This window comes from Podarcis gaigeae, assembly GCF_964106915.1.
Source record: "Podarcis gaigeae genome assembly, chromosome: 1".
In the NCBI taxonomy this organism is placed as follows: Eukaryota; Metazoa; Chordata; class Lepidosauria; order Squamata; family Lacertidae; genus Podarcis; species Podarcis gaigeae.
The window spans coordinates 29,777,580-29,802,757 of NC_139678.1; the positions used below are offsets into that span (position 1 = coordinate 29,777,580).

The window sequence follows — 25,178 nt, forward strand, 5'->3', positions numbered from 1 at the left end:
TGCGCCTCTGTAACACAGAGGACAACTAACAACACAACTTACTTGTGTTCCATTTGCAATACCGTCATAGGTGAACCACCTTAAACCATTGCTCTCTTCCTTTAGACTTGGCGTATGGCTCTGTGATAACAATGAAAAACCTTCGTATGGCAGGCGGATACCTTCACTCACACTGGCATCTGTATCCTGAGGGTGTGGGAGCACGGCAGCAGCAGGTCAGTGAATTGTTGGAATGTCACATTTTGCTGGTGTTGCCGTAAGCCATTCATGTGACTAAAACACTGGAAAGGTGTGTGTGCACGTTTGCTTTTGAAGTTGGCAGGTTTATAAGCCCTTCCTGTGTTGTTTTCAGACAAGGGAGTGCCTTGCAGAAATACTTCTAGATGGCTTAGAAGTCAAAATCTGTCTGAGACCTGTGCTGTTTCAGCTGCTTCATGTCCTCTTAGTACAAATAATGGTTGTTTCATGTTCCTCTCTTGCTATGGATTTTTTCCAGCATCTTTGAAGCCTGAAAGTCTTGTGTAGTGCTTGAGGAGATCTGTTAGTATTATTGGTAGCTATAGTCTTGATGGCAGTATCCCTTTGTATACCCCTCACTGGGGAACAACAGCAGGAAAGGGCTATTGGACTTATGCCCTGCTTGTAACCTTCCCAGAGGCATCTGGTTCGCCAGTGTGATGAACAGGAGGCTGGGTTATGGATATCTAGGCTTTTTCCCTGTTCCCGCAGGTCTTGTACCCCTTGCTTACAGGACTGGAGTAGTTCACACAATCATTAGAATACAAGTCTTCTCCAAAAGCACTTCCATCATATGGCAGTGATACTGAGCCCAAGGAGTCCAGGGTGAATTCTTAGGAAGACTAACACAGGACATGGGTGAGAATAAGGCAGGGAGCATTGCTCTGGACTTTGGCAGTATAGATTCCTGGTTCCATGCATTTCTTAATTCAAATACAGTGGTGCCTCGCAAGACGAAATTAATCTGTTCCGCGAGTCTCTTCGTCTTGCGAAGCACGGCTGTTAGTGGCTTAGCGGCTATTAACAGCTTAGCGGCTTTAAGAAAAAGGAAACAAACTCACAAGAACTCGCAAGACGTTTTGTCTTGCGAAGCAAGCCCATAGGGAAATTCGTCTTGCGGAACGACTCAAAAAACGGAAAACTCTTTCGTCTTGCGCGTTTTTCGTCTTGCGAGGCATTTGTCTTGTGAGGTACCACTGTAGAGTTGACTTCAAATATTATATTGTATCACAGTTGTGTGCACAACACATTGATGTAAAAGCCTATGTCCAGCACAGAAATAACGTCACTTTGGGGGGGGGGGTGAAGTGTCACAGTGTGGAATTAACACCCCCAAAGTCAGATATGCATCTTGGCTCATACATGGATTTGGCTTCTTTGCATTAAAAATGCAATAAATCATAAAAGCAGTAACTATTCTGCTATTCACAAGAAACTGCAATTGCTTTGTGTGTGTGCATACGCATTGGTTACAAACTTGGGTTGTTCAGAAATGCATAGCATTGCCTTTGTCTGTAGTGAATACACAAAGACTAGACTGCTTGTATTTTTGAAGGGATGGAATGCAATGACTTCTCTGTGCTTCTAGGTCACTGCATATTTGCATAAGGACTTGAATAACTTGTGGATTATAAAGAAACACAACTTGAAAGCAGGTAACTGGAGAATAAAATGGTGTAATATGTAACTGTTTTTTTCCTTCTTCAAGATAATTGATCTCCCTTTTCCCTAGGAGTTTTAGTTTCTTTTCTAAATCTGAGGGATTACTGTATTGGTTTGTTTGTTTATTACATTTATATTCTGCCTCTCCTCCTGTAAGGCATTCCAAGTAGCATACATCGTTTTCCTTCACTTATTGTATAAACTGGGCTGTGTTTGATACCCCTCTGAGGCAGCTGAAGGTGCATGGTCCACTGGGTTCTGGGTAAAGGGGAGTGTGGATGCCATTCTCTGCCCTTTAACGCCTATGGTCTTGTCTGTACCCCTTTTGTATAAAAGTATAAACACAAGAGACTCAGATCCAAGTTAGTAGTTGTGTAATCTAGCTGAATTAAAGTCTGGTCAGATCAGAATGAAATATTTCAAAAGGAAACTTTTCTTTAGTGCTGAACATAGCTCCTTGTTCATCTTGCTGGTTGTGGCCACAGTTTGAATGTTCAGGAATTTTAATGTTTTTCTAACACTTGCATGCTGTGGCATCCTAGGAAGAGTGCTGTCTTACTGGTGATACATTTTGTTTGCTGCTAGAGAGCTTTTTATCATAATGATAATGTTGGAAAGTCATTGGAAATATTTCAGGGGAGGGGCTGTATTTGAACTAGAGATGTTGGAACGATGATATTTTTATGATGCTTTCCTAGTTTATTTGATATTGGCATTCTTACATCTTTTCCATCAGCCTCAGATCTCATGCTGTGACCTCTTCTGTTTCACTAGATCATTCAGACGCTTCCCTCCCTGTGGAGTTTGTAAGGCATGGAGACGTTATCCGTTTGGAACACAAAGAGTAAGCTGTTTAGGAAATGTGAGGAATGCTAAAGGCCTGAAGTAGCAATTCTGGTTGAGTATGGTAATAGATATCTGGTCTGCCAGTAACTACACCATGGTTAGAACAGACCTTGTTGATGACTCTCTCTTCCCCTGATAGTCTTTGAAGTGCCATTAGATGCTCTTTATTTGTGCTAAGAAATTAACTTCACTAGTATTCCTAGAATCTGCTACCGTGAGAGAGAATGTGGACCTCACTGTAAATAGTAATCGTGACATGCAAATTTTGACAGAAACAGGTGGCAACCATTTTGCAAGGGGGTTCTGTTCCCGGCAGTGCCGTAGCGTGGGTTGTCAGCACCCGGGGCAAGGCAAGTAATTTGCGCCCCCTAACCCTGCCCCCCAGATGTTGCGCCCGGTGCGGCTGGCACCCCCTGCACCCCCCACGCTATGCCACTTGTTCCCGGCCCCTGTGCGTGTCGGCGTAGCACACATAAGTTGGCTCCACCTCGTTCTGCCCCACCCAACTCCCATTCTTCTCCACCCCCATCCTTCCCTCTTCTGGGCCCAGAAGGACCCACGCATCGGCGACCGCGTGTCATTTGGACATGCCTAAAATGGTCACCGCCTGTATACTTGGCATAACATCTCTATAGTGTCACCATATTTAATTGTGTTGAAGATGACAGAAAATGTTTGAACCAAGTTTTCTTTAATTGAAATCAACTTTCAGTGCTCAAACTGTTCCAGGGATAAAATCAAACAATGTGATTTTATTTTAACTTTAGGACTTCTAGAAACCTGCACAGTCACCCTCATGAAGCCCCCTTGACGAGAAAGCATCTTCAGGTCACTGGGTATGGCATAGTAAGTGAACAAAGAAAAAACTTGATTCAGCCCGCCCTGGAATATAGTCCCAGAACAAAGGGTTATTTCTCCTTTTGGGGTTTTCTTTCTTTTAAGCTGCTCAAAATCCATGATTCTTTCATAAAGAACAGGAAGCTGCAGTGTGAATTTTTAGCTCATATTAAAAAAAAACCAACCCTGTATGAAACACTTGAGATTATTGGAGAATACTGAGAGTGCCTCACCCTCATATAAACTACAGTGATGTAACATGAAATACAAAAGCCAACCTGTGCCAGCGCTTGACGTCAAGGAGTTATGGCTCTTTAAACAGCATGACTGAGTTTTATTGTCTTCTGCACTTGTTATGACCTATTGGTGTCTAGGTAGAAAGATGTACAACCATTAACCTTTATGGAAAAAAAAATTCTTTCATTCTTGTGAGGTGAAAAAGTGTATTGTGGTAAACCTTTTCAGCAGTCAACTAACAGTTCTGTGTAACTTTTTAATCCAAATGTGGGGTGGGAGTGGGGGAGCAGCAGTTCAGTTTATTTATTGGCCCTAAAAAAGTGGAGGCAAAAAGAGCAGCAAAAACATTGCAATGTTTTGCACACCACAGTAAACCAAATTGTGGTCTACTGGGACAGTGCTGGCTCACTCACTCTCACTGTGTGCTGCTTTTAACACAGTGCAGTATGGCAGCTAACACAAGTTTTGACATAGCATGTTACCCCAGATCGTGGTTAAGGTGTCTCCTTCTTAATTATGATCTGCAACCATAAGACAAGCCTTGGTTAATAAACCAAGATGATCAAGGTGGCTGGAGCAATTCCCCTATGAGGAATGGCTACTTACTGCTGCTGTTTGGATAGGGCAATGCTGAAGGGCCTCATTAGCTCCTCACAAGTACTGCTACTGCCTTGAAGCTTCAGAAACCCATTCCTCTCTCATTCATAATAGCTCTTCTTTGTCTCTGTGTGTCTCCCCCCCTTTTTTTCTTGGTATGCACGTTTCCTAGAATGGAACTGGAGACTGCAATGATTTCTGGCGAATTGAGGTTGTGGGAAGAAAGACTGGGAAGCGTATCAAAGTGCTACGTAGTCGGATCAGGCTGATTCACGTGGCTACAGGTTGCCTCTTGGGTTCAACTGGGAAGACGTTGCCAAAATGGTAAATATCCAGGAGTCATTTTTCATGGAATTCTTGAGCCTGAAGGGACCTCCAGAGAAAGGCAGCACATATCCTTCTTTATGTCCTCTCTTTTTAATATGTGATTCAGTGCATTTGGGGCTGCATCATAGAAAACAGATGCATTGCTGAAGGCTCTTCTGACGCTTGAGCTTGGGATGATTTAAAGTGAGTGACCAGTGTAACGTGCAGCAGGAACGGCAACATTGTCTTTACTCTTTGGCTTTTGTCACTTGAAATATATATTTTCAGGATCTATGCTGTTCTTGTGATGGTAATTTGTTTTAAACTGTTTTTAATAATGTGTTTTGAAATTGCTGTAACCTGTTCTGGGACCTTATAGTGAAGGACAGGTAAGAAGAAGAAGAAAAAGAAGAATTTGGACTTGATACCCCGCCTTTCATTCCCCCTAAGGAGTCTGAAAGCGGCTAACCATCTCCTTTCCCTTCCTCCCCCACAACAAACACTCTGTGAGGTGAGTGGGGCTGAGAGACTTCAGAGAAGTGTGACTGGCCCAAGGTCACCCAGCAGCTGCATGTGGAGGAGTGGGGACGCGAACCTGGTTCACCAGATTATGAGTCCACCACTCTTAATCACTACACCACGCTGGCTCAAAACATGTGCATTCCTTCCTGCTGTGACTTGGATTCGAACCAAGGTTGCTGTGGCCACAACACAGAGTACTAACCACTATACGATCACAGCAAGCTATGCAGGAAGTAATAACAATCGTAATAGTAATAAGACAAGCCCCATTGCAACCAGCTCACTGTCACTCCAGCATGGTAATGAGTTCTTTTCTAGTTCCAAATATGGTTGTCTGTCATACCCCTGAGTATGAGGAAAACACATCCATAAAATCTTTTCAAAATGTGTTTGAGAGCATTTCCATGCCATCCAGTGTTCTTTTCCTGATTGCGCTATTCATTTTGCCTGCAAAGTATTCCTTTATTTATCTATCTCACACAGCTGCCATCACTTGTTAGGGATTATTATAGCTATTATTATACACCCACCTTGTGGTCACCAAACTGTCAAAGGATTAGCTACTCTTTTCCCACTTCACTTCAACTCTTACACTCATTTACTTATTTGTTCAAACCTATTTCCCCTTCTGCCACCGTATATATTTAAATGACTAGTTAATAATAAACCTCAGATCACTCACCAGTAGCTGTGGCAAAAAAGTGCGAGGCACCACTTAAAAGCAGAACAACAATGTAATATGTGTTTTAGCTTCCATTAACAAATAATAAAAATGAAGGGTTATGCTTAGTTTGAAAGGTTACTATATAATGAACTTAACTTGGCTACCGTTACTTTAAAATAACTGTCCATTCTGCCAGGTTACTATGTTACTGCCACTTTAAAAAGATACCACTGGGAGAACCATTTCCTCCTCTCCTGCCCCATTTAAATAAGAGCCAGAAACCTTTTCCTTGGCCATCATGCTCTGAACACTCTCAGGCTTCATCGATCAGGGCATGACTTGGAGCGCAAATACCACTGCTCTGGTGAAGAAGGCCCAGCAGAGAATTTATTTCCTCAGACTTTTAAAGAAGAACAATCTGAGTGAGAGACTGCTGGTGTCCTTCTACCGAGGCTCCATAGAGAGCATTCTCACATACTGTATTTGTGCCTGGTTCTCCAGCTGTACAGCTAGGAAGAGGAAGGTGCTCCAGAAGGTCATAACCACAGCCCAAAGGATTATTGGTCATCCCCTCCCATCTTTGGAAGAACTGTACGGTTCCCGTTGTCTTAGGAAAGCAAACAATATCCTGCAGGATGCATCTCACCCGGGACACAGTCTGTTTGTACTACTGCCTTCTGGCAGGAGATACAGAAACATCAAGTCAAGGACAAATAGACTGAAAAATAGTTTCTATCCAAGAGCTGTGGCCTTCTTAAATGCAGTAACTCGATAGTGTGACCTGGGAGTTTGATGGGTGTGGGTGTGGGTGTGGCTGGAATGTGGTTTGTTTGGTTGTTGTTGTTGTGTTGCTTTTGTTGTTTTTAAGGGATGGCATCCAATTTCGTTGCACTTGTGCAATGTTGCACTTGTGTAATGACAATAAAGAATCTATCTATCTATCTATCTATCTATCTATCTATCTATCTATCTTCATCCCAGACCCCTTCCAAAGTCTTTAGCAGGACACAGCAACCACATTTACCTCAGGCAGTGCACAGTGCCTGCAGACCCATGGCTTCTAAGTGCCGTCTTGGGACCTCTCTGGCTCAGTGGGGCGAGGCAGAATGTCCACTGTATTGTTCAGCATAGCCCCATATCTGTCTGCCTGTTCCTTTTTGAGCACAGTCTCGTTTCTTTATTAAGAAATAGGACAAAGTAATTGAATATTAGGGCCAAAGCCCAAATGTCGCTTATCTTCTGTCCCTCAATTGTGCTGCCTTGTAGGTGTTTGTTTACTATAAAACTCCTCACTATTAATTTGGATCCTAAGATAAGTTAATTTAAGGAAGTTCACAGATGGAAGGATTTTTGCCCCGTCCTTTTCGCTGTAGCCACCTGAAGCCCCCAAAACACCTTTCCAGAGGTTGCGGGACGGGGTGTGTGTGTGTGACACTCCTGAGCAATGTAGAATCAGGCATGTGATATAGCAGGAGGAGAAGGCAGGAATCTTAAGTGAATTTCCTTAAATTAACTTGCCTTTTATATGCTGTGTGAGACAAAGCATCAGTTAACTTCTAGCAGTCATTTATTTCTCTTTTATACATAGTGTTCCTTAGCTATCCTTCTAACGAGTTTTAGTTGCCATGCAATTGTCTGTACTAAAAGCTTTGTAATAGCAGAAAATTTTCCTCTGAAAATGTTTGGCTTATTTACTTGCCAGTTCACATGTTTTGAACAGTCAATATAATTGCTTTCTAACAAAAAGGATCAATGGACTTTTTTGTTGTGCAAGTTGCTAGGGAAGAGCAGGTGCGGGGAACAAAAAGCTCTTCTGAATGCTTTGGCTGTCCTCTGCCTGCACAATGGTGTGTATGTGTGCTTCAGTCTCTATGTAAGTGGATCTGCTTGTCAAGGCTGAACTCGTAAGGCTGTCAAGCCCGGACATCTTTTAGCTAGAAAGGCAGTTAACCTGAAACCATTGTGATAATTGAGCATTAGAAAATGCACTCTTTCATTCCAGGTCATTCCACTTCAGGAACCAGCAAACTAGCAAGAGAACAATGTACTTAGATAAAACCAATTTTAAAATAGTTTAACAAGACATATAAACACAAGAAACAGGGGAACCGTTGCCTAGTAAAGATTAAATGAGTGTGAGGAGCAGGGAGTATGGTTTGGTTTCCAGAGTATTCTTCATGTAGCGAAAGCCTGGCTTTTTACTGCATATACAGTTTCCTATTTTCTCGCTTGACAGCAGGTTGTTCCTCTTAGTAGGATCACCATAGATGTTGGCTATCCTAGGTCTGTTTGTCACACTTTACAGATGTAAAATTATTCCCATGCCTTTGAAAGGATGCGTGAGCCTTCCTTTGAAATGGGGGGGGGGTATACATTTCGGGCACCCTGCCAAATATGTAAATCACCAATGTACAGTTTCTAAAGCTTTTCTTTAAAAAGTGTGAGCTAGATGCATATTGCCAATTCTAATCATATAACTTGTTTCTTCTATTTTTTTTTAAAGGCTGTGTCCAGTGCTTGTGTAAACAAGGCTACCGTTTTAACTTAAATGTTTAAGTCAGTGCTTTTTTTCTGGGGGGATGCAGGGGTACACATACCCCTTAAAATTTTGTGAATCTAAATTTGGCCTCATTGAGGGGCACTATTTCAATATGAGTAGGAAAATGAGAGTACCACTAAACATTTTTTTTAAAGAAAAAAAGCACTGGTTTAAGTTATGCAACTAGAACATAAACATATGTATTTATGTGTATGTGTATCTATAGAGGATGGTGGTGATGATTTATTAATTTTATTTACTGCTTAATTGCCAAGGTGGCATCTCAGTGATTTACAAGTGTAAAACACACCTAATTAAACACACAGACAATTTCAGCAAAGCATTAAAATAAACATCCACAATTAAAATATATAGGAGAATAAGCCCATTAAAACAGCACTACAATTAAAAGAGTGACAACAGCAATTCAACATGACTTTTGATTCCCTTAGATTGTCTTTTGGTTCAGTGTGAATTCTGAAAGGCCAATGTTTCTGTAAGAAAAGAGTCTCTGACACAAAGATATGTCATGGAATATGAATGCAAGTTGGGATAGACAAGTTCAGAAGTTTTATTGATGACTTACTGATGGTTCTTGTTTCGCAGGGGCTGGGAGCAGGTAGAAGTCACCTGCACTCCATATCAAAAGGAGTCTCCTAATTCTCTCTGGAATGTTGAAGATCACATTAATCCCAGGTGTATGTGATTGAATGTACCTTTTTGTCATCAAAATATTAAGATTTTCCCTCCCCTTCCTATTACTTGTCAATTTTGAAGAGGGAAAGCTCCATAAAGCAGTTGAAGCAAAATATTAAGAATTGGAATTCCTGAATAATTTCCCCAATGGCTGGATTTGAGCATGTCTTTGTCATACTCACAAGGAAGCTTCTTGAGATTCTAGTTTGACATTTTAGTACACAGCAGGAAAAAGTGGGGGAAAGATGGCTTTTTAAGGTATCTTGTTGCATGGTTTTATTGTCCTTTTTTAAAAAACAACAACATCCACCTTCTGACCTTTGCACCTGGGACCTAATTTAATGCAGAGGGAATGTCTATGTATCATTAATGTATGTACTTAATCAACATGTGAGATCCCACTTTAAACTGTCTTCTTTTCCATAGTGCCCAATATCAGTTTGGATGTTCTGAAACCTTCCTTTCCAGAGATTCTGCTGGAGTCTCACATGGTTATGATCCGAGTAGGTAGATTGGCTTGGGTTCCATTTTGTTTGTAACTTTCTTTCCTTTGTAGAAAAACACTCCTTTTATTTATGCGTTAACTGTGCCAGCTTGGGTACTATCTGGAACAGAAGAAGCATTATGGGGTTAAGCAGGTTTATGTTTAATAGTACAGTTCTCAAGACATCTTGTGTGATTATTGAGGGCATTCTGTGAATCTCTGGCACCCATCAAATATGGGGAAGACTGTGCCAATAAATGAAGGAAGATACATATTGTGTGGGCTATTGATAGTATGCTGATAGAAGTAATAAAGCCACACATTTTTAAAATGTATGTGCAGCACTTCTGCATTTTTCATGTGTGTGCGAGAATGCTTATGGATCATAGCTATCTACTTTCCCCTTTTTTAAGGGAAATTCCCGTATTCGGAATAGGATTCCTCGCAAGGAAAGGGAAAAGTTGACAGTTATGTTATGGATGAAGGGAAGAGCTGGGCCCCTGGAGTATTGTGTCTAGACAGCTCCTCGCTATTTGAGACCACCAGTTATCATTGTGTCCAAGATTTTTGTCATCCTGATTCTGACTGAGAGTCAGATTTTCCTGAGATGTTAAGAAACGTCGTCCTTGTGTAGGCGTAAAATTTATCTAAAGCTGTCAAACATAACAGCTGAAGAAATAAAAAACTAGTATTAACTCTCTTTCATAGCAATGCTATTAATACGTTCCTCTCGACAAGGAAGCTATATTATTTATATTTGTTGCTTTTTCTAAAAAGCAGTTACCAAAAACAACAACAACCCAGAACCCTCAAAGCTTCCCACACTGATATTGTAAGAATGATTCAATTTATCTAAACTAAAGATAGTTTCTTTCCAGAGTGAAAGCAAACCCGGTGGGATCTTTTGGGAGATTTCACAATAAAGGACTGTAGAGATCTTCTCTTCAGGGAGGCTTCCCCTTTGGATAGTGATCTCATTAAATTCTGTTGTGTGAAAGTTTTTAGGCTGCCTCCACTAGAGGGCAGTGTGAATATATTTGACAAGAAATAGAAGTTCATGTGTGCACGCATGAACACAGACTAGCTTTTGAGCAAATGCTTGTTAATGTCATAAGGATTGCCAAAGGTCCATCAGTTCCAGCATTCTGTCTCCAGTGATGCTCTGCCTGATGTCCCTGCAAAGCTCACACACACAGGGTTATGATAACCATCTCTTGTTGTTCCTCCCCTCTGAGACAGAGGCTGCCTAGAGAGAACATACATTTGAAGAAAATATTTTGCAGGGGGGAGAGAATTGTTCTTGTAAACATGAGTGTCTGTCTAAGGCTGTGTGCTCCAGCTCCAGCAGCCAGATATACATAATGGGTTTTAGCCAGTTTAAATTAAATGACGAAGGCCCTCAATGTACAATCTGGCTAGAATTTAGGTGGTTAACTGTGAACTGTGATAAATAATTAGTATATACCCTTATTAGACTCCTGCCTTAGCCCTTCCTGTAGATACTGAATAAAATCAAGTTTTGCAACATGTTTAGCTTTCATTATAATGGAGCTGTAGACCCAGTCCCTGGCCCTGCCATGTGAACACAGAACCTAATGCTTGTGTTTCTCTGGTTTTGCCACAAAGAACCTCTGATTTGATCCAGCATTGTTATTTCAGGGTTTTGAATGTTTGAGCTATGGAATTTCTGCTGCTTAACCTTAGAACAAGCTATTTCCTCAGACATTTTTCTAATAAGAAGCAGGTCTTTGAGAGACACGGTAGCCTTAGCATAGGCACCCGGGTTTAATCTGTTCCACTACTATCTAGGGAAGCCTAGCATGCCTATGCGAACGGCATTTAGATATTTCCTTGGGAAATTTGTTCACTTCTAGACTACAGTAACGGGAGAGAATTTCCCAAGGAAAGATCTGTATGCCGTTCATCTAGACATGCAAAAAGGCATATTGACTTTTTGCAAAAAGAGAGGTCTGGGTCTGTAACTTGCATACAGATGCAAATCTGGAGGATAAGTCTGTCAACGGCTACAGGTTTTGATAGCTATCATGATTTGAAGGCAGTATGTCTCGAATTATCAGTTGATGGAGGACAGTAGTCAGAGAGGGCTATGGCGCTCATGTCCTACTTTGTGAAACAGGATTCTAGAGTAGTTATGCACTTTGTCTGATACAGCAAGGGTCCTTTTAGTTTTCATTTTACATGTAAAAGCTTGTATATCAATATATATTGGAGGAGAATATTTACTTCAGCATAGCTGTTAACTGAATATAGTTGTTGTTTTTCCTTGCAGGGAAACAGTGGCCTCAAACCAAAGGAGAATGAAGTCACATCCAAACCCTGGCACTGGCCTATCAATTACCAAGTATGTGGGCAAAACAAATTCTGAGGCACTGTAACTTGTTTAACTTCATGTTTTATCTCATTGTTTTCAAGGTAACATTGTGAATAGCTGATCTTCAATTGTATCTGGGAATTTTTCGGAAGGCTTGTTTTAAATGGCTTTTGCAGAAAACCACTTCTGATCTGCCCTCCCGTGGTTCTTGCTGCTAAGGAACGACATGTTAAATAACTATTGGCTCCCAGACAACAGGGGCTGCTGCTGTGCGACTATCGGAACAGCAAAGACTGAAATAGTTCCTAATATAATTATGAGGTTTGATTATAGAAGCTACACTATTGTTACTCTGTTTATTTCAATTTATTACCTACACTTTGCAGGTTACAAAAATTAAGACACAGTTTAAAACAGTGTGAGTACAACTTAAAAACATCACAAAAAAATCACATCTCAAATGTCAAAGGCCAGGGTAAAGAGGTCTTCAGCATTTGCAGCATTTGCAGAAAACTGCATAATGAAGTTGTCAGACTCACATCTATGGGGAGGGAGTTCAGCAGCTTTGGGGGGGGTGTGTGCCACAGATAATGCCCTTGCCTGGGCCACCTCTCCCCCAAAGCTTTTGAGAGGGGCGGAACTCCCAAAAGGGTCTCCTCTGCTAATCTTAGCACCCAAGGGGATCTGTTGGGAGGTGTCTTTCAGATTTTTTGGGCCTGGGTCATTTAGGGCTTTAAACACTATTGTGGGTTTAAAATGTAGGGCTTTAAACACTATTTCATTGGAAACACTTCTCTGTCTTGTAATGGAGGATCCCTGTGGAAATCTTTGATCTTTCAGATTTTTATTGTTGTTTTTTTCCATGCCAAGTTACAACATAAGATTAAAATAAAACATTAATCAGAAAACTAAAACAAAGGGGGTGGGGAAAGAAAAAAAGAAAAACAAACAAGGAAAAACGACGACTATAACAAAACATAACCAAACATACATACATACATACATGCATTTTGACTTCCTTCCATCCTTTAGTGACTTAAAATTTTCATTTTTGCTTTTCCGTTGTATTATATGTATATGTACATTTTTTACTTCCGGTTTTATGCCTTTCATAACTATTTTTTTCTTTTCCTTATGCCTGCAAACTTCATTCATCACAGATCATTATATTTATTCCTGAACAATGTTTTTTCATATGCTCTTTAACACAGTCCCATTCTTTTATTAATTTTCGGTCTGATTGTCCTCTTAAGACTGCCGTTAATCTTGCCAAGTCTATGTATTCACATAGTTTGATTTGCCACTCTCATACTGATGGAATTCCCCACCCCCTCCAATTTGCAGCTATAAGCATCCTGGCCGCCATTGTCGCATATAGAAATACTTTCTTTTTATCACCAGGAATATCATTTGTAATTAAACCTAGAAGAAATGCTTCTGGCTTTTTCATAAAGGATATTTTAAACATTTTTAAAAATTTCCTCATATATATTATTCCAAAATTGTTTGATAAGCCCACACTCCCACCACATACAATACATTGTTCCAGTTTCTTTCTTACACAGATGTTTATTGTTATGGAAACCTCAGGCTTAAGGTAAAATGTAGACTGAAAAAAACTCTGCTGATCACATACTGATGGTGGCCATCAATTTCTCCACAGGGCCTTCGTTTTTCTGGAGTCAATGAAACAGACTACAGGGTTTATTTGCTGGGAAATCCGGTAAGGAGAATGTACTTTTCGTTCCCATAGGTGGGATGAGGGAATTTGGCTTCCCTCCCTTCCCTCCAGATAGGTCCTCTCATTCCCCTCCCTGTAGTTTTATGGTGCCTTTTGTGCATCTTTGTCTACTTGCAAGGCTTTCCCTCACAGGTGATCTGGTGGCTGAACCTAATTACTCTTGGATTGTATATCACAATGGCAATATTCGTTTCTGTGGCCATGAAGAGGGGAGTTCGGCTAAAAGCTGAGCACAAAGGTAAAGTAAAATTCCTACCTTCTGGGTCTATAACCTTCTCTTCTGTTTTATAAACATTATGGCTTCCTGCTGCAGATCTACTTCCACTGTCCATGAGAGGACACCGAGTGCAGTATCAAAGGAATCATGGGTAGAGTGCAACAGGAATGGAAGACTTCGGGCTTTCAGATTGCAGAGGCAGTTCCCCTACCTCTTACTTTCCATTTTAGTCCTTGTTGCGATGCTCCATGCGCTGCTCCCAGCTTGGCGCCCAGTGCAGACGAACCACCATGCACCCTTAAATCTGCTCACAAAGGTTGATTTGCTGGATTTTGGCCTAGTTTTTAAAGAGACGTTCTGGTCCTTTCTAATCGAAGGAGGCAACTTAAAAGGAGAAAGTCCATGTAGTAAATGCTAGACCACATTCCCTTCAGTAAAAGTTTTTTGTTTGTGCATGTGGAGCAGGGAGATGATTAGTGTTGATCAAGCAAAGAAAATCCAAGGAACTTGAAGTTGAAAAGCTACTGTTACTGCTCTAAGGTTCCCATGACAAGGAAAATAGCCTGAGAGAGCAATTCCTTCTCAGACTTCATATTCTTGGAAATTCTTGAAAATTCCTGATTGGGACTATTCTTTTTGGGTTTTACTGTCTTCCTGACAGCTGAAGGATAATCATCTACTGGGTCTTTGAGAGTTATTAGCTGCTGCTTAATTCATTTATTGGCTTCTCTGTTGCACACAGTGATATTGTTAATGTTTCATTGTCTAGTAGCAACAAAAGTTATGGAAAGCCACATTCTGAGGGTCTTAATCAGAATGCTCTCTTTAAACTCTGTTTGGAGCTTGTTGGCGAGGTGAATGTCCATAACACCTTCTTTGTTTCTGCATGGAATTGTGATATCAGATGAGGAAACAGCTCTCTTACCTCATTTTCTTAATCTCTGCTGGTTTGGAGCTACATCAATTGCTAACATACATGCTGGAATTAGATCTGGTTATTTACAGTGTAGCCGGGTTGGCTTGTCGGGAACACATTGCACTGGGCATGCAGCAGTAGTAATATTTTCTCCTAGACTCTAAACTGGTGAAGTAAAAACACACAGAATTGTATCCAACCAAGTTATCGCATTCATGCAAGGATTTCCAACTGAACTCCTTTCTGCTGCCTGTCCTGCAATCTGTTCTGGGTCCCCCCGCAACCCTCTGGAGCAGATTTTTGGGAGGTGGCAGGACACAGGGAGAAGGAGAGGAAGTTCTGTTGCACAATCAGAAGTCCTTGTGCAACTGGAACAACTTTTTTGGGTAGAAACCAAACCATTTTATAAACTCCATAAAACTAGATTTCTGCTTGAAGCTTCGTGAACACATGTTTATACAGGTTAGGATAAAAAGAATTCAAGAAATGTGTTCTGTTCCAGAGCTTTCTCGAGTCCTGCTACATAGCGGAGGAAGGATTATGCTAGGATGGGTCCTCCATTACTTTCCCTTCTTCATGATGGGCAGAGTGCTCTATTTTCATCATTACTTTCCTGCCATGCTTTTCTCCTCTATGTTGACAGGTAAGTTTCATCAAGTTTCAACAGAATCGAAATGTTGTGACCCATTAAGAGTTTTGAAAGGACATGAGTGTAAAAGGTCATTGTCACACAGTTGGTTTGGGGTTAATGTTCTGAAAGCTTCTTCAGTGCACTGTATCTTGATCAACAGCAAGACCAGTTTGGTCTACCCTTTGATCTGGGAGACTTGGGTTCAAAAGTCAGTTCTTATGGGGTAGCCTTGGGCAGCTTATTCTCCAATCCTTGTCAGTTCCGTACCTTTTGATATGGACATAATAATGACCTATCAAGAAGATTTTTATGACAATCTGTGTGGTAAAGATTACATTCTACTGCCACATGTGCTATAGAAATCATCTGTATTTTATAGCATTCTTTGTTTTGCTTCTTATGTTAAGGGTATCAGCAAGTGGGGGGGGGGGGGAAATAATTTCATCCGGAAATACACGCCTGCTGGCCACTGTCTAGCATAATCATCAATGTTTCTATATTAGCTTGATGATTCTTTTCTGAAAGAAAGGAAAATTAAGTCGCGGATATTAGAATCAATATAGCCATGAGAAATTCAAGATGAGTGATTTTTTATCTTATGCTTCTTTCAATAGGGGCTAACTTGCATGATTCACTTTGCCTGGTAAAATAAAGAATATTAGCTTTCTGCCACTGGAAAACTCCATCTGATTGAAATAGAATTGATTTATCTTGGGGAGATGGGTTGATGGCTTGATCCTGGGCTGTGACTATACATATTGATGTGATTACTGATACAGTGGCACCTTGGTTTTTGAACGTCTCTGTTGACGAACATTTTGGTTTTTGAATGCTGTAAACCTGGAAGTAAATGCTTCAGTTTTCAAACACGCCTTAGAAGTCAAACGTGCCATGCAGCTTCCACTGAGTGCAAGATCCTGGGGCCTAGCTATCGGCTATTGAGTTTTCGGTTTTCGAACGTTCCCGAACTCTAATGGTCTTCTGGAACGGATTATGTTCTAAAACCAAGGTACCACTGTGCTTTCTAGTTTCAGTGTACCTGGCCAATCTTCCTTTTTCTCTTTCTCCCTCAGGGATTACATGGGATGTATTTCTGAAATTTTGTGCTGGTGCTCTGTCAGCCAGCATCCAATCTAGGAAGGTTTACAATTATGGGATAATGGTGCTGATTCTGCTTAGTATCTACAGGTGAGAATTGGTTCCTGAATAGTTAACACACATCTGAAGGTTATTTTTGAGGGGAAAGGCCTTGCATCATTACCAAACCCTGAAAAATGCTGACAAGTAAGCAGGAAACCATGTAGGGAAGCTCCTACAAGACTGTTTCCTTGTGTGGCCCATTTTGTTGTCACCATAATGGTTCTTGATATTGACTAATGCTAACATTCAGCCATTGCCCTCTTCAGAAACTGCCTCTCCTGAAGCAGCAGCAATCTTAGTTAGCAGCTTCATAATGGCTCAGGTGCATCTATCATTGCAACGTCCCAGGGCAAGGATGACACAAGCTTTTCTTTCACAATTTCCTGTCCCCTTTGATTGCAGAGTTTAGTGGACAGTTCATCTTATGTCCTCTATTTGGTTCGACCCTCTAATGTGTGTGAAAGAACTTTGATCTGCCTTGCAAGTTTGCCACCGCCAAAACAATTGAATATTTCAGGGTTCCTCAGTGGTATATCAAGTAGCTCTACACCTTATACCTACTGCACCCAATTATGTGGTCTACTGTTGTGACGTTGGGTCTCTAGGAATTTGATTCATGTTTAGATCTTTTCCACAGCTTCTACCTCTTCCACCCTCTCTCCTATGGAATGATAGGACCTCTGGCTTCTGATCTCAACAGCCCAATGGCAGGGCTTAGGTGGCTGGAAACATGGGAGTTCTAGATACAGCCTGGGGGGAAAAGGGAATAAACAAGAAGACAAGTGGTGAAACCCACTGCACAAGAGCTGTGAAGGATTGTTTCCCCAACAGCATTTCTGCGCTGAAGCAGTGGACTGTCAACCTTGAGGTCTGAGAAGAGGAGGTGGCAACTATGAAGGAGAACCTCTCTGTGGGTCCTAGAACCCCATTTACTTGAACCTGCTGCTACTTAAAAGTTTGAACCATCCAAGCAATATGTTAACTGTCCCACAGCCATGGGCTCCACAGTGGTGTCATTTTGTGTGAGTTGGAGGACGTGTGTGTTTTGCAAGGGTATCTCTCATCTCTGTCTGTCTCTGCTCATAAGGGATTTAACAGAGCTCAGGAAAGATCAAGTGCGTGTAACAGAGGAAACAGTCTTCTGAGACCAGGATAGTTAATATCCAATAACTTCTTTTTTTCATGAACTTAAAAGTATTTGTGTACATATGGTACGTGCTCCTGGGAGAGTCTTGTGACTGCTTTTCTAAGTTCAGGGACTTGGACTTAAAGCATAAAGCTTTCTGCGATCCAGTGCTCTGTCTGCCCGTCACACAAAAGGCAATGAGTTGTTTTTGCATAAAGCCTTTGCTGTCTGAGCACAGACACCCATTCGGAATAGCCTTTAACAGTTACCTGGAAGATCTCGTGCAGAAATGAAGCTGCAGCATTCCATTCATTGGATTATCCTTTTGTTTAAGAAGCTCCAAAGCAGAGAAATATGTTTTTATTATTATTATTTAGGTTTCCTGCCCTAAATTCCTCTGACAGTGAGGAATGGTGCCTTTGAGTGAGTGTGTGTGTGCATGTGCGTGCATGCGTGCTAGAAGTTGAATACATAATGTTAAAGCTTGTGCTGAGAGCTGTGATGTCACTCATTCTACTAATTCAGTTGCCTACTAACACTTCTTCCTGCGGGGAAGCTTGTATCTCTTTAATGAATGTAGAGTGTGCAGAACATGCTTCTAACTGCTATGGTACAGGAATGTTGATTTTTTTTATATAAATGCATGTGGGTTTTTTTTAGGAGGAATTAACCTCTGTCGTATGCTATAAAAAAAGGGAGGGATGTAGCTTGATAAGCAGAATAGAGCTCTTCAGTTGCTTAGTGGGAATCCACTTCTGCAGCGATGTGAGAAAAGTTTGACAAAAAGGTTGAGCAAGGCGTTCCCCTGCAAAACGTTCTTTTAATTCCATCTCTTGATCTCTGGAGCAAATTCGGCCTTGGCTTCTGTTAATTTGGTCCCCTGAAGCCTTCTTTTGTACATGACACAGAAATTGAGGCCACCCAGTAATTCATTTTAGTGTCTGTGTTAAAGCTTGAAGCCTGCCACTTCCTATCCCTCTGTGCCATCATCAAAGGGCTATCTCTGTTGGCATGGAGACGATATGCCAACATTCCCAGGAGAGGCTGGATGAGGCATGTTGGCTGCTGTCAGGCTGCCAGGTCCATTAAGAAGGGAAACACAAGACTGATTTAACTGGTCTGGCTTAACTAGTTTAAGACTGTCGTGACCAGCCTTTTAGTTAGCAGAGATGATGATGGGTTCCAGCCTTTGATTTTAACTCACTTGTTGACAACTGGTGGAAATTGCTGAAATGAGTTACCGGTATTGGTTTTGATATGATTACCGTTTCCTGTGGCAGGAAATATGCTCATGTGGCTGACCTGACTCCTCAGATATTATATATAGAAAAGAAGGGAAGTCACGAAAACTTCCCATTATTCTGCATCTTTGTTGCTGGGAGAAACAGTAGATTGTAAGTACAATAGAATATAAGCAGTAACAATACAGTTGATAATCATAGAAAAGCAATAAGATAGCCAGCTGTTACTAAGAGGACTTGGCCGTCTTGTATTTCACGAAGCACTTGACTAGATTTCCCTGAGGTTAGGTCCCATCATGAAGTCACTGAACTATTCAATTTTGCCTTTATTAGTGGATTCCATGTTATAGTACTTTTCTACATCAGTTAAATATTAGCAACCGCTGTTGCTTTTCGGAGGAGGGAAACCCATTTCTTTTCCCACCCCCTGAGATCAAGAGATATTGATCAAGGTAATATTTCTACTACTTAATTCAATTATTCAGCAAGGCTATCTATACATTTCATCCTTGGATTCTGCAGTACTCCAGTGGGTGACTGTTTATTGTCGCCTTCCCTTGCATTCTGAGAAATCTCACATCCCAACATACACCTGTATACCTACACTACGAGTGCTGTCCCTAGCTGAAACTTCTTTTGAAGTTTTTCTGACAGGACTTCTTTACCACAGTAGAAGGGGATCATGGATACTAAACACATAGAATCAGAATCTTTAAAAAAGTCAACAAGTGTCAGGCTTGCCATTCCTATTAGCTGTCACTCTATGGTACTGGTCTTCTAATACTATCTAGCTCTATGTCACTCTATGACATAGAGCTTTCTAGCTTTGGAAGAGTAGCACCAATATAAGTAAGCAAATAAGTAGGTTCTGTGGGCAAGATCTGTGGTCTGGAGTTGTTTTCAGTGAATGTGCCTTAGCTGTGCAGCAGTTATGACTTCACTGTGGACAAGTGGCCTTCCATTTGATAAATGGTGTTGATAGGTGTGGGTGTCTCTAACCCATTAGTGTCTTTTCACAAATCAGTTAATGGCTTATAAAAGGGCTTTCATAGCTTAGCAACTCACCTATTCCATCACAGTTCTAATGAACGACCCCCATTTCTTCTTCTTTAAAAACTCCCAAAGCATTTGACTCAAAACAGGGTATGGGTCAGATTATGTGTTTTCTTGAGTGCAAAATATCCCTGTAGAAGGCAGACCTCTGTGGCTCTGCAGATATCATTCATTATGTTTGAAGGGTAATAACATTTATAGGATCAAGTTTGCATTTATAGGATCATTTACTTCTCTACCAATGGTTGCATCTACATGGCCTAGACTCCAGATCCAGTAATCAGAACTGCCTCCCCTTCCCCCTCCTCCAGTGGTCTTACTGGCACCCAGAGAATTCTGTTGTGATGGAATATGTGCCTAAATAAAACTTGTGTCTTGGGCAGTTTTTTCCCTTCCATATTAATGTAGGATTAACAAGTATTATTCTAAGTATTCCTTCTAGGAAGGAAGGAATAAAAATCAGCAATAAAAATTTCTGATGTTCTTGTGGAATGACACTATGATAGCTCATTCCTCGGCAAGTACTGTGTTCTGTATTGGTTTGTCGCTCTGTGTATTATGGTCAAGAACCCCATGTCCAGAGTGCAGCAGATAACATTTGTCAGAAACTGCACAAATTTTATTTGCATAGAGTCCTAAGTGGTAGGTAAGTAGAACTGAACTACTCATTCAGAAACATTGGCCAACCCATCTTGAATTGGATCACTTCAAACTGAAAATGGAGGATCAGTCACATGTTTAAATGTTTCTTTACTTAAAAACAAGCAACCTTTCACATATATAGCTAGCATATTAGGTAGGCCTGGCTAGAACCCTTCTCTGTGACATGGGAGCTTTTTGCAGGCTGGAAGTTCCTGGAATGGAAGAGCATTTGTGCCACCCATCACCTCTGCCCTGAAGTGAGGACCGCGCCACATAGTGCTCCTGAATCTGTAGTTCATCTCTTAATGCGATTGCTTTGAAGGAGTGATTTGGTCTCTGCCCTAGGCATCTGTGTGTCTGTAGTGTCTGATGTAGTTATCTACTGCTCCTGGGCAGCTTCCTGCATTACGAATTTGTCTTACTAATGCTGCTGATGTTGAAGTGTGTGTTTGTGTGTTGTATGTGTTTTTTGTACATTATCACCATCTACGCATTTCAGACTGAACCTGCTTCAGTGCACTGCCGTGTAATGGTAGTAAATGGAAGGATAACTTGCCTTTGGCCTGGCACTGGCTTTTGTAAAGGGATTGACTGTAGATGGGATAGAATTTCCATTATACTTTTGTAATAAATAGCCTTTCTTTCCAGTGTCTTGATAATTGCTGATTGTTATTATTTTTCCTTCTTCAGCCGTCAGGATCAGCCTGAAGCGATATGGACTAGATTAGTGCAAAAAACACTAATGCTGGTCGCGGTGTAGCCACAGCTCATGGCCATGCTTGCTTTTCCTGAGTTCCACCAGCAGGAATTGACCTCTCCACTCTTTGGATTAAAGAATGTACACATATAGGGCGAGGAGTTGAGGAGCGGGGGAATATATTTGTACACACAGATCCTGTGGCAGTGGTTTGCCATGCTATGGTGGAGTCTCTTTGATTTCTGCCACTTCTTACTGGTGTTTGATACCGGCCAAAGTTTGATACCGAAGGTAACAGTAGCCCTTTTGGTCTACAGTGGAGTTTCTCATGTTCCCATTGTTGGCACTTAGTTGCTATTAAAACACAGGTCTTGATCCATTTGGGAAGACAGTAGTCTGTTTGTTGAACTCTTTTTCTGTTGCTTATTGCCCTTATTACAGCATCAAATGGATTCTTAAAATCAAAAGGGTGTTGCCCGTATTATAAAATGCAGGTGCGTGCAAACTGAGACCCTTGCTGTAGAACAGCAAGTTCAAAACAAGAATAACACTGATATAATGAGGTAATCTGACTGTTGTGCATCCAGCTGAGGAACCAAGCTGAGAGCTTGGAATAGTTGGCAGAGTAATATTCCATATGTCAGAGCAATAAAGAGGGCTATTGCAATATAGGCTTATAGTGAGAAACTTCATTATAGATTATTTAATTACTCACTCCAGAGGGAAAGTGATAGGATCATTTTAAAAAATACATTGTATATTGGCAAACTCAGTGATGGCTCTTCTTTGTTCTACCCCCCCCCCCACTTGCCCTTTTTGTTAATGGTAAAACCATTGGCATGATTGCCTAGAAAATCTGCTTTTCAGTGCCACTGAATATATGCTTATTATTGAATGGGGTAGGCTATCAATTCAGAAACGGTGCAGCTAGTGTTACCTTAACCAGCTGGTTTGTTAAATAGCCGTCTTTAAAGCTTGAATGACTTTCAGAATCTAATGGTTTGTGTGAAATAAATCAAGATTCATCCAAATCTGAATGAGCATGTCCAAATACCACAGGAAGTTGGAAGTAATCAGCTCTCTTGTTTGACATTTTCCACAAGGATGCCAATAGTGTCAATTTAGCAAGGTGCTGAATGCTTTTCCTCTCGTTACTCTCTACTTCTTCTTGAGTTGGTGGAGGAATTCAGGTGAGATGGAAAGGAATAATATAAAGATGTTCATTATGCTACAGTGATGAGTTGGAGTAAGCTGAAGGCACAGAAATGTCTAGTGCAAGCCAATAGAAGGCAGGCAGTAGCATCTGACTTGCAGCTGGCTAGATGGTTTATTTGTTTAATACCTTTTTATGCATCCCTTCATATTGGATTTCAGGACAGTGAACAGCATAGAGCAGATCTAGAGGGGAAAAACAAAAAGAGGAGACAAAACGTTAGTGCATACTAAAACTTATTTGATTAAATTTATAAAATGTGTCAGTATGCCTGGCTAATAAAAAAAATGTGTTTGCTTGGAGCTAAATGACAACATCATGGAAGCCAGGCAAACTTATTTGGGGGTGCTACTACTGTGAGAGCCTTTGTTTTTGCACCTCTTGGAGGACATATATGGAGATGGACTTTGGCAGATGCTATTTAATACCAGGCAGGTTGATATGGAAGTAGATGCTCCTTCAGGTACAGTACTTGAGTTCAAAGCCATTTAGAGCTTTAAAGGTAAGAACTAGCCCCTTGAATTAATCCTGCTGCCAATTAAACTTTCTAAATCGGTGTAGTTTGGGTGGACCAGGTTTGGATGGCCAGTCACAATTCTGGTAAGCTGTGTTCTGTACTCATTGAAACCTCTGAACCGTCCTCAAGGACAGCTGTATGTAATTCATTAAGGAAATGGATACATGATTACGCCAGACTCTCTGTGTCTAAGAGTGGCTGCAGCTGGCAAACCAGCAGTAGCTGATAAAAGGGACTCCATGGTAGCAGGCAATCATCATTTTTACAGCATTATTGGACTTTGCTGAAATGGAGACATACATCTGAGTGTCATTGGCATACTGGCTGAACTTAACTCTTACATGCCGGAATGTAAGAGTAATTTCATATAGTCATTCAAAAGTGGGGATAGGCTGGAACACTATGGGATCCCTTTGCACAAGGGGTTGAGAAGAACCATCCCAATGCCACTTCCCAGAGCCCCATTTGCAGTAGGAAGGGAACTGCTGAGCCTTCCATTCCCAACTCACAGAGCTGGTGCAGAAGGATGTCAGGGCTGAAGCTATCAAAAGCTGTGAAGAGATCATGGAGGGTCAACAGGGTTGTGTTCCCGCTGTCTCTCATCAGAGGTTAGCCACTGGAATGGCTAGGGCAAAAAAGTTGATCCATTTCTGTTTTTCCTTGCCAGACAGGAATTCACAGCAGTACACGGAAGAAAGACAAGAATGGTCTTCAGATACTAAACGGCAAGGAGCGTCCATCCCGTTTTTGTTCCTTTCTGCTACAGGAATTTAGCTGTTAAGGCCTTCCTGAGCCAACACAGTTAGGTCTTTTCCTCTTAAAAAAACCACAGGCTACTCCAGGCATAGGCAGACTTGGCCTTCCAGATGTTTTGGGACTACAGTTCCCATCATCCCTGACCACTGGTCCTGTTAGCTAGGGCTCATGGGACTTGTAGTCCCAAAACATCTGGAGGGCCGAGTTTGCCTATGCCTTGGCTACTCTAAAGGTTTCTTATTAAAGCTAAGCATATTAAGGAACCTTTGATTTTTCCATTGAAATCAATGGGATGTTAATTCGCTTAGCACTGGCCAGATTGTGCCCAGTGTTTATCAGTTTCAAGGTATAAGATACCTAAGGCACACTTTGGTCAGAAATGTTACAGCATCAGGAAAATTAAAGCCTGCTCTGCTGACTGCATTTTCTTCTTACATAGTTGGTGAACAGGGTCTTTAAATCAAACAGAACGAAGGTAAGTAATGAAATGGTTGAAATACGCAAAGTTTTTGGGTACTGGGCAAATGGTTTCATGTAGGTCCGTCCTACTGATTCCTGGAATGAAACCCATAGTTCTTCATTTGATTCCCTTGGCTGAGTCATGCAATGCTGCCCTTTTGACTTTCATTTTGTAAAGTAATCCCTAGCTGCCGGGGCATTAGGAGACATTTAGGTTCACACTCTGTTCAGTGCAAAGGAAAGTCTTAACATGGCCTGGTTTTTTTTTTATGGCAATGTTCTTGCATGGCTCAGATCCTTTGAGGTCATTATTGCTGCCCCACTGGTTTCCCCTTTAGCTTGATGGCAAGAGGAAAACAGTCCAGTTGTAGCCCTTATCATTTATGTAAAATATTGTTAACCTCAACAAGCCTTTCTGCTGCTTGTTATGCAATCACATTTGAGAGTAGCTTTGCTATATTGTGGCCTGCAGGGGATGAGCGGGAGAAGTTCTGTGAGCTCCTTTTTTCTTAGCCTGAGAGTGATAAGGAGAAAGAACTGTCGTGTTGTCTCATTCCTATCACTAGGGAAGAGAGGGTGGGGGACCCAGCCTGTGAAACTGGCATAAAGATGAGCAAAGAGACTAGGGGAGCTTGATCAGAACCGCATTATTCATGAAGACATTCAGAAGTTGAATTTTTGAAATGGAAAGCAGTCTGGAGGGGGTTTGTTTTAATTACTCCAAAGTGCAATTGCAAAGATGGGAACCAGAAATCATCATGGTGCACGGTGAGGTCTCAAGCCAGAGCTTTGAGCAGGATAGAAGCTACTTAGTGCAGAAGCAAAGCATAGAACAGCCTTCCCCAACCTAGTGCCCTTGAGATGTTTTGGACTGCAGCCCCAGCCCCCCAGCATGCATGGCTAACAGTCAGGGATGAAGGGAATTGTTTTCATTGTTGGCATCCATCTGTCTTGAGAGACAACGGCGTGCGCCTCTGGGGGTGAAGTCAAACGGCTGCATCAGCAGCACCAAAGTGAGCTCCCTGGGTCATAAGCCTGGGCAGTGTGTATGGAGCTCCTGGGCTGCTCAGATGACGAAACCCCACTCTT

General features: G+C 41.4%; 1 protein-coding gene across 5 annotated transcripts in view; it reads left to right on the plus strand.

The window, feature by feature from the left end:
* The window catches only part of POMT2 (protein O-mannosyltransferase 2), a 47,035-nt gene that overhangs the window by 10,435 nt on the left and 11,422 nt on the right, over positions 1 to 25,178 (plus strand). Inside the window, exons 9-22 of one of the 5 annotated variants that reach the window (XM_083733794.1) lie at positions 106 to 215; positions 1,607 to 1,673; positions 2,455 to 2,524; positions 3,294 to 3,372; positions 4,370 to 4,521; positions 8,835 to 8,926; positions 9,351 to 9,427; positions 11,699 to 11,770; positions 13,404 to 13,463; positions 13,614 to 13,719; positions 15,117 to 15,257; positions 16,319 to 16,433; positions 18,792 to 18,905; positions 23,542 to 23,733. In XM_083733794.1, coding sequence (XP_083589920.1) covers positions 106 to 215; positions 1,607 to 1,673; positions 2,455 to 2,524; positions 3,294 to 3,372; positions 4,370 to 4,521; positions 8,835 to 8,926; positions 9,351 to 9,427; positions 11,699 to 11,770; positions 13,404 to 13,463; positions 13,614 to 13,719; positions 15,117 to 15,257; positions 16,319 to 16,433; positions 18,792 to 18,905; positions 23,542 to 23,596 — 1,310 coding nt within the window. In that variant the 3' untranslated portion in view covers positions 23,597 to 23,733. Of the gene's footprint in view, positions 1 to 105; positions 216 to 1,606; positions 1,674 to 2,454; positions 2,525 to 3,293; positions 3,373 to 4,369; positions 4,522 to 8,834; positions 8,927 to 9,350; positions 9,428 to 11,698; positions 11,771 to 13,403; positions 13,464 to 13,613; positions 13,720 to 15,116; positions 15,258 to 16,318; positions 16,434 to 17,022; positions 21,098 to 21,137; positions 21,534 to 23,541; positions 23,734 to 25,178 lie in introns of those variants that run through there. The other 4 variants (XM_083733793.1, XM_083733795.1, XM_083733797.1 and 1 more) reach the window with 4 other exon arrangements.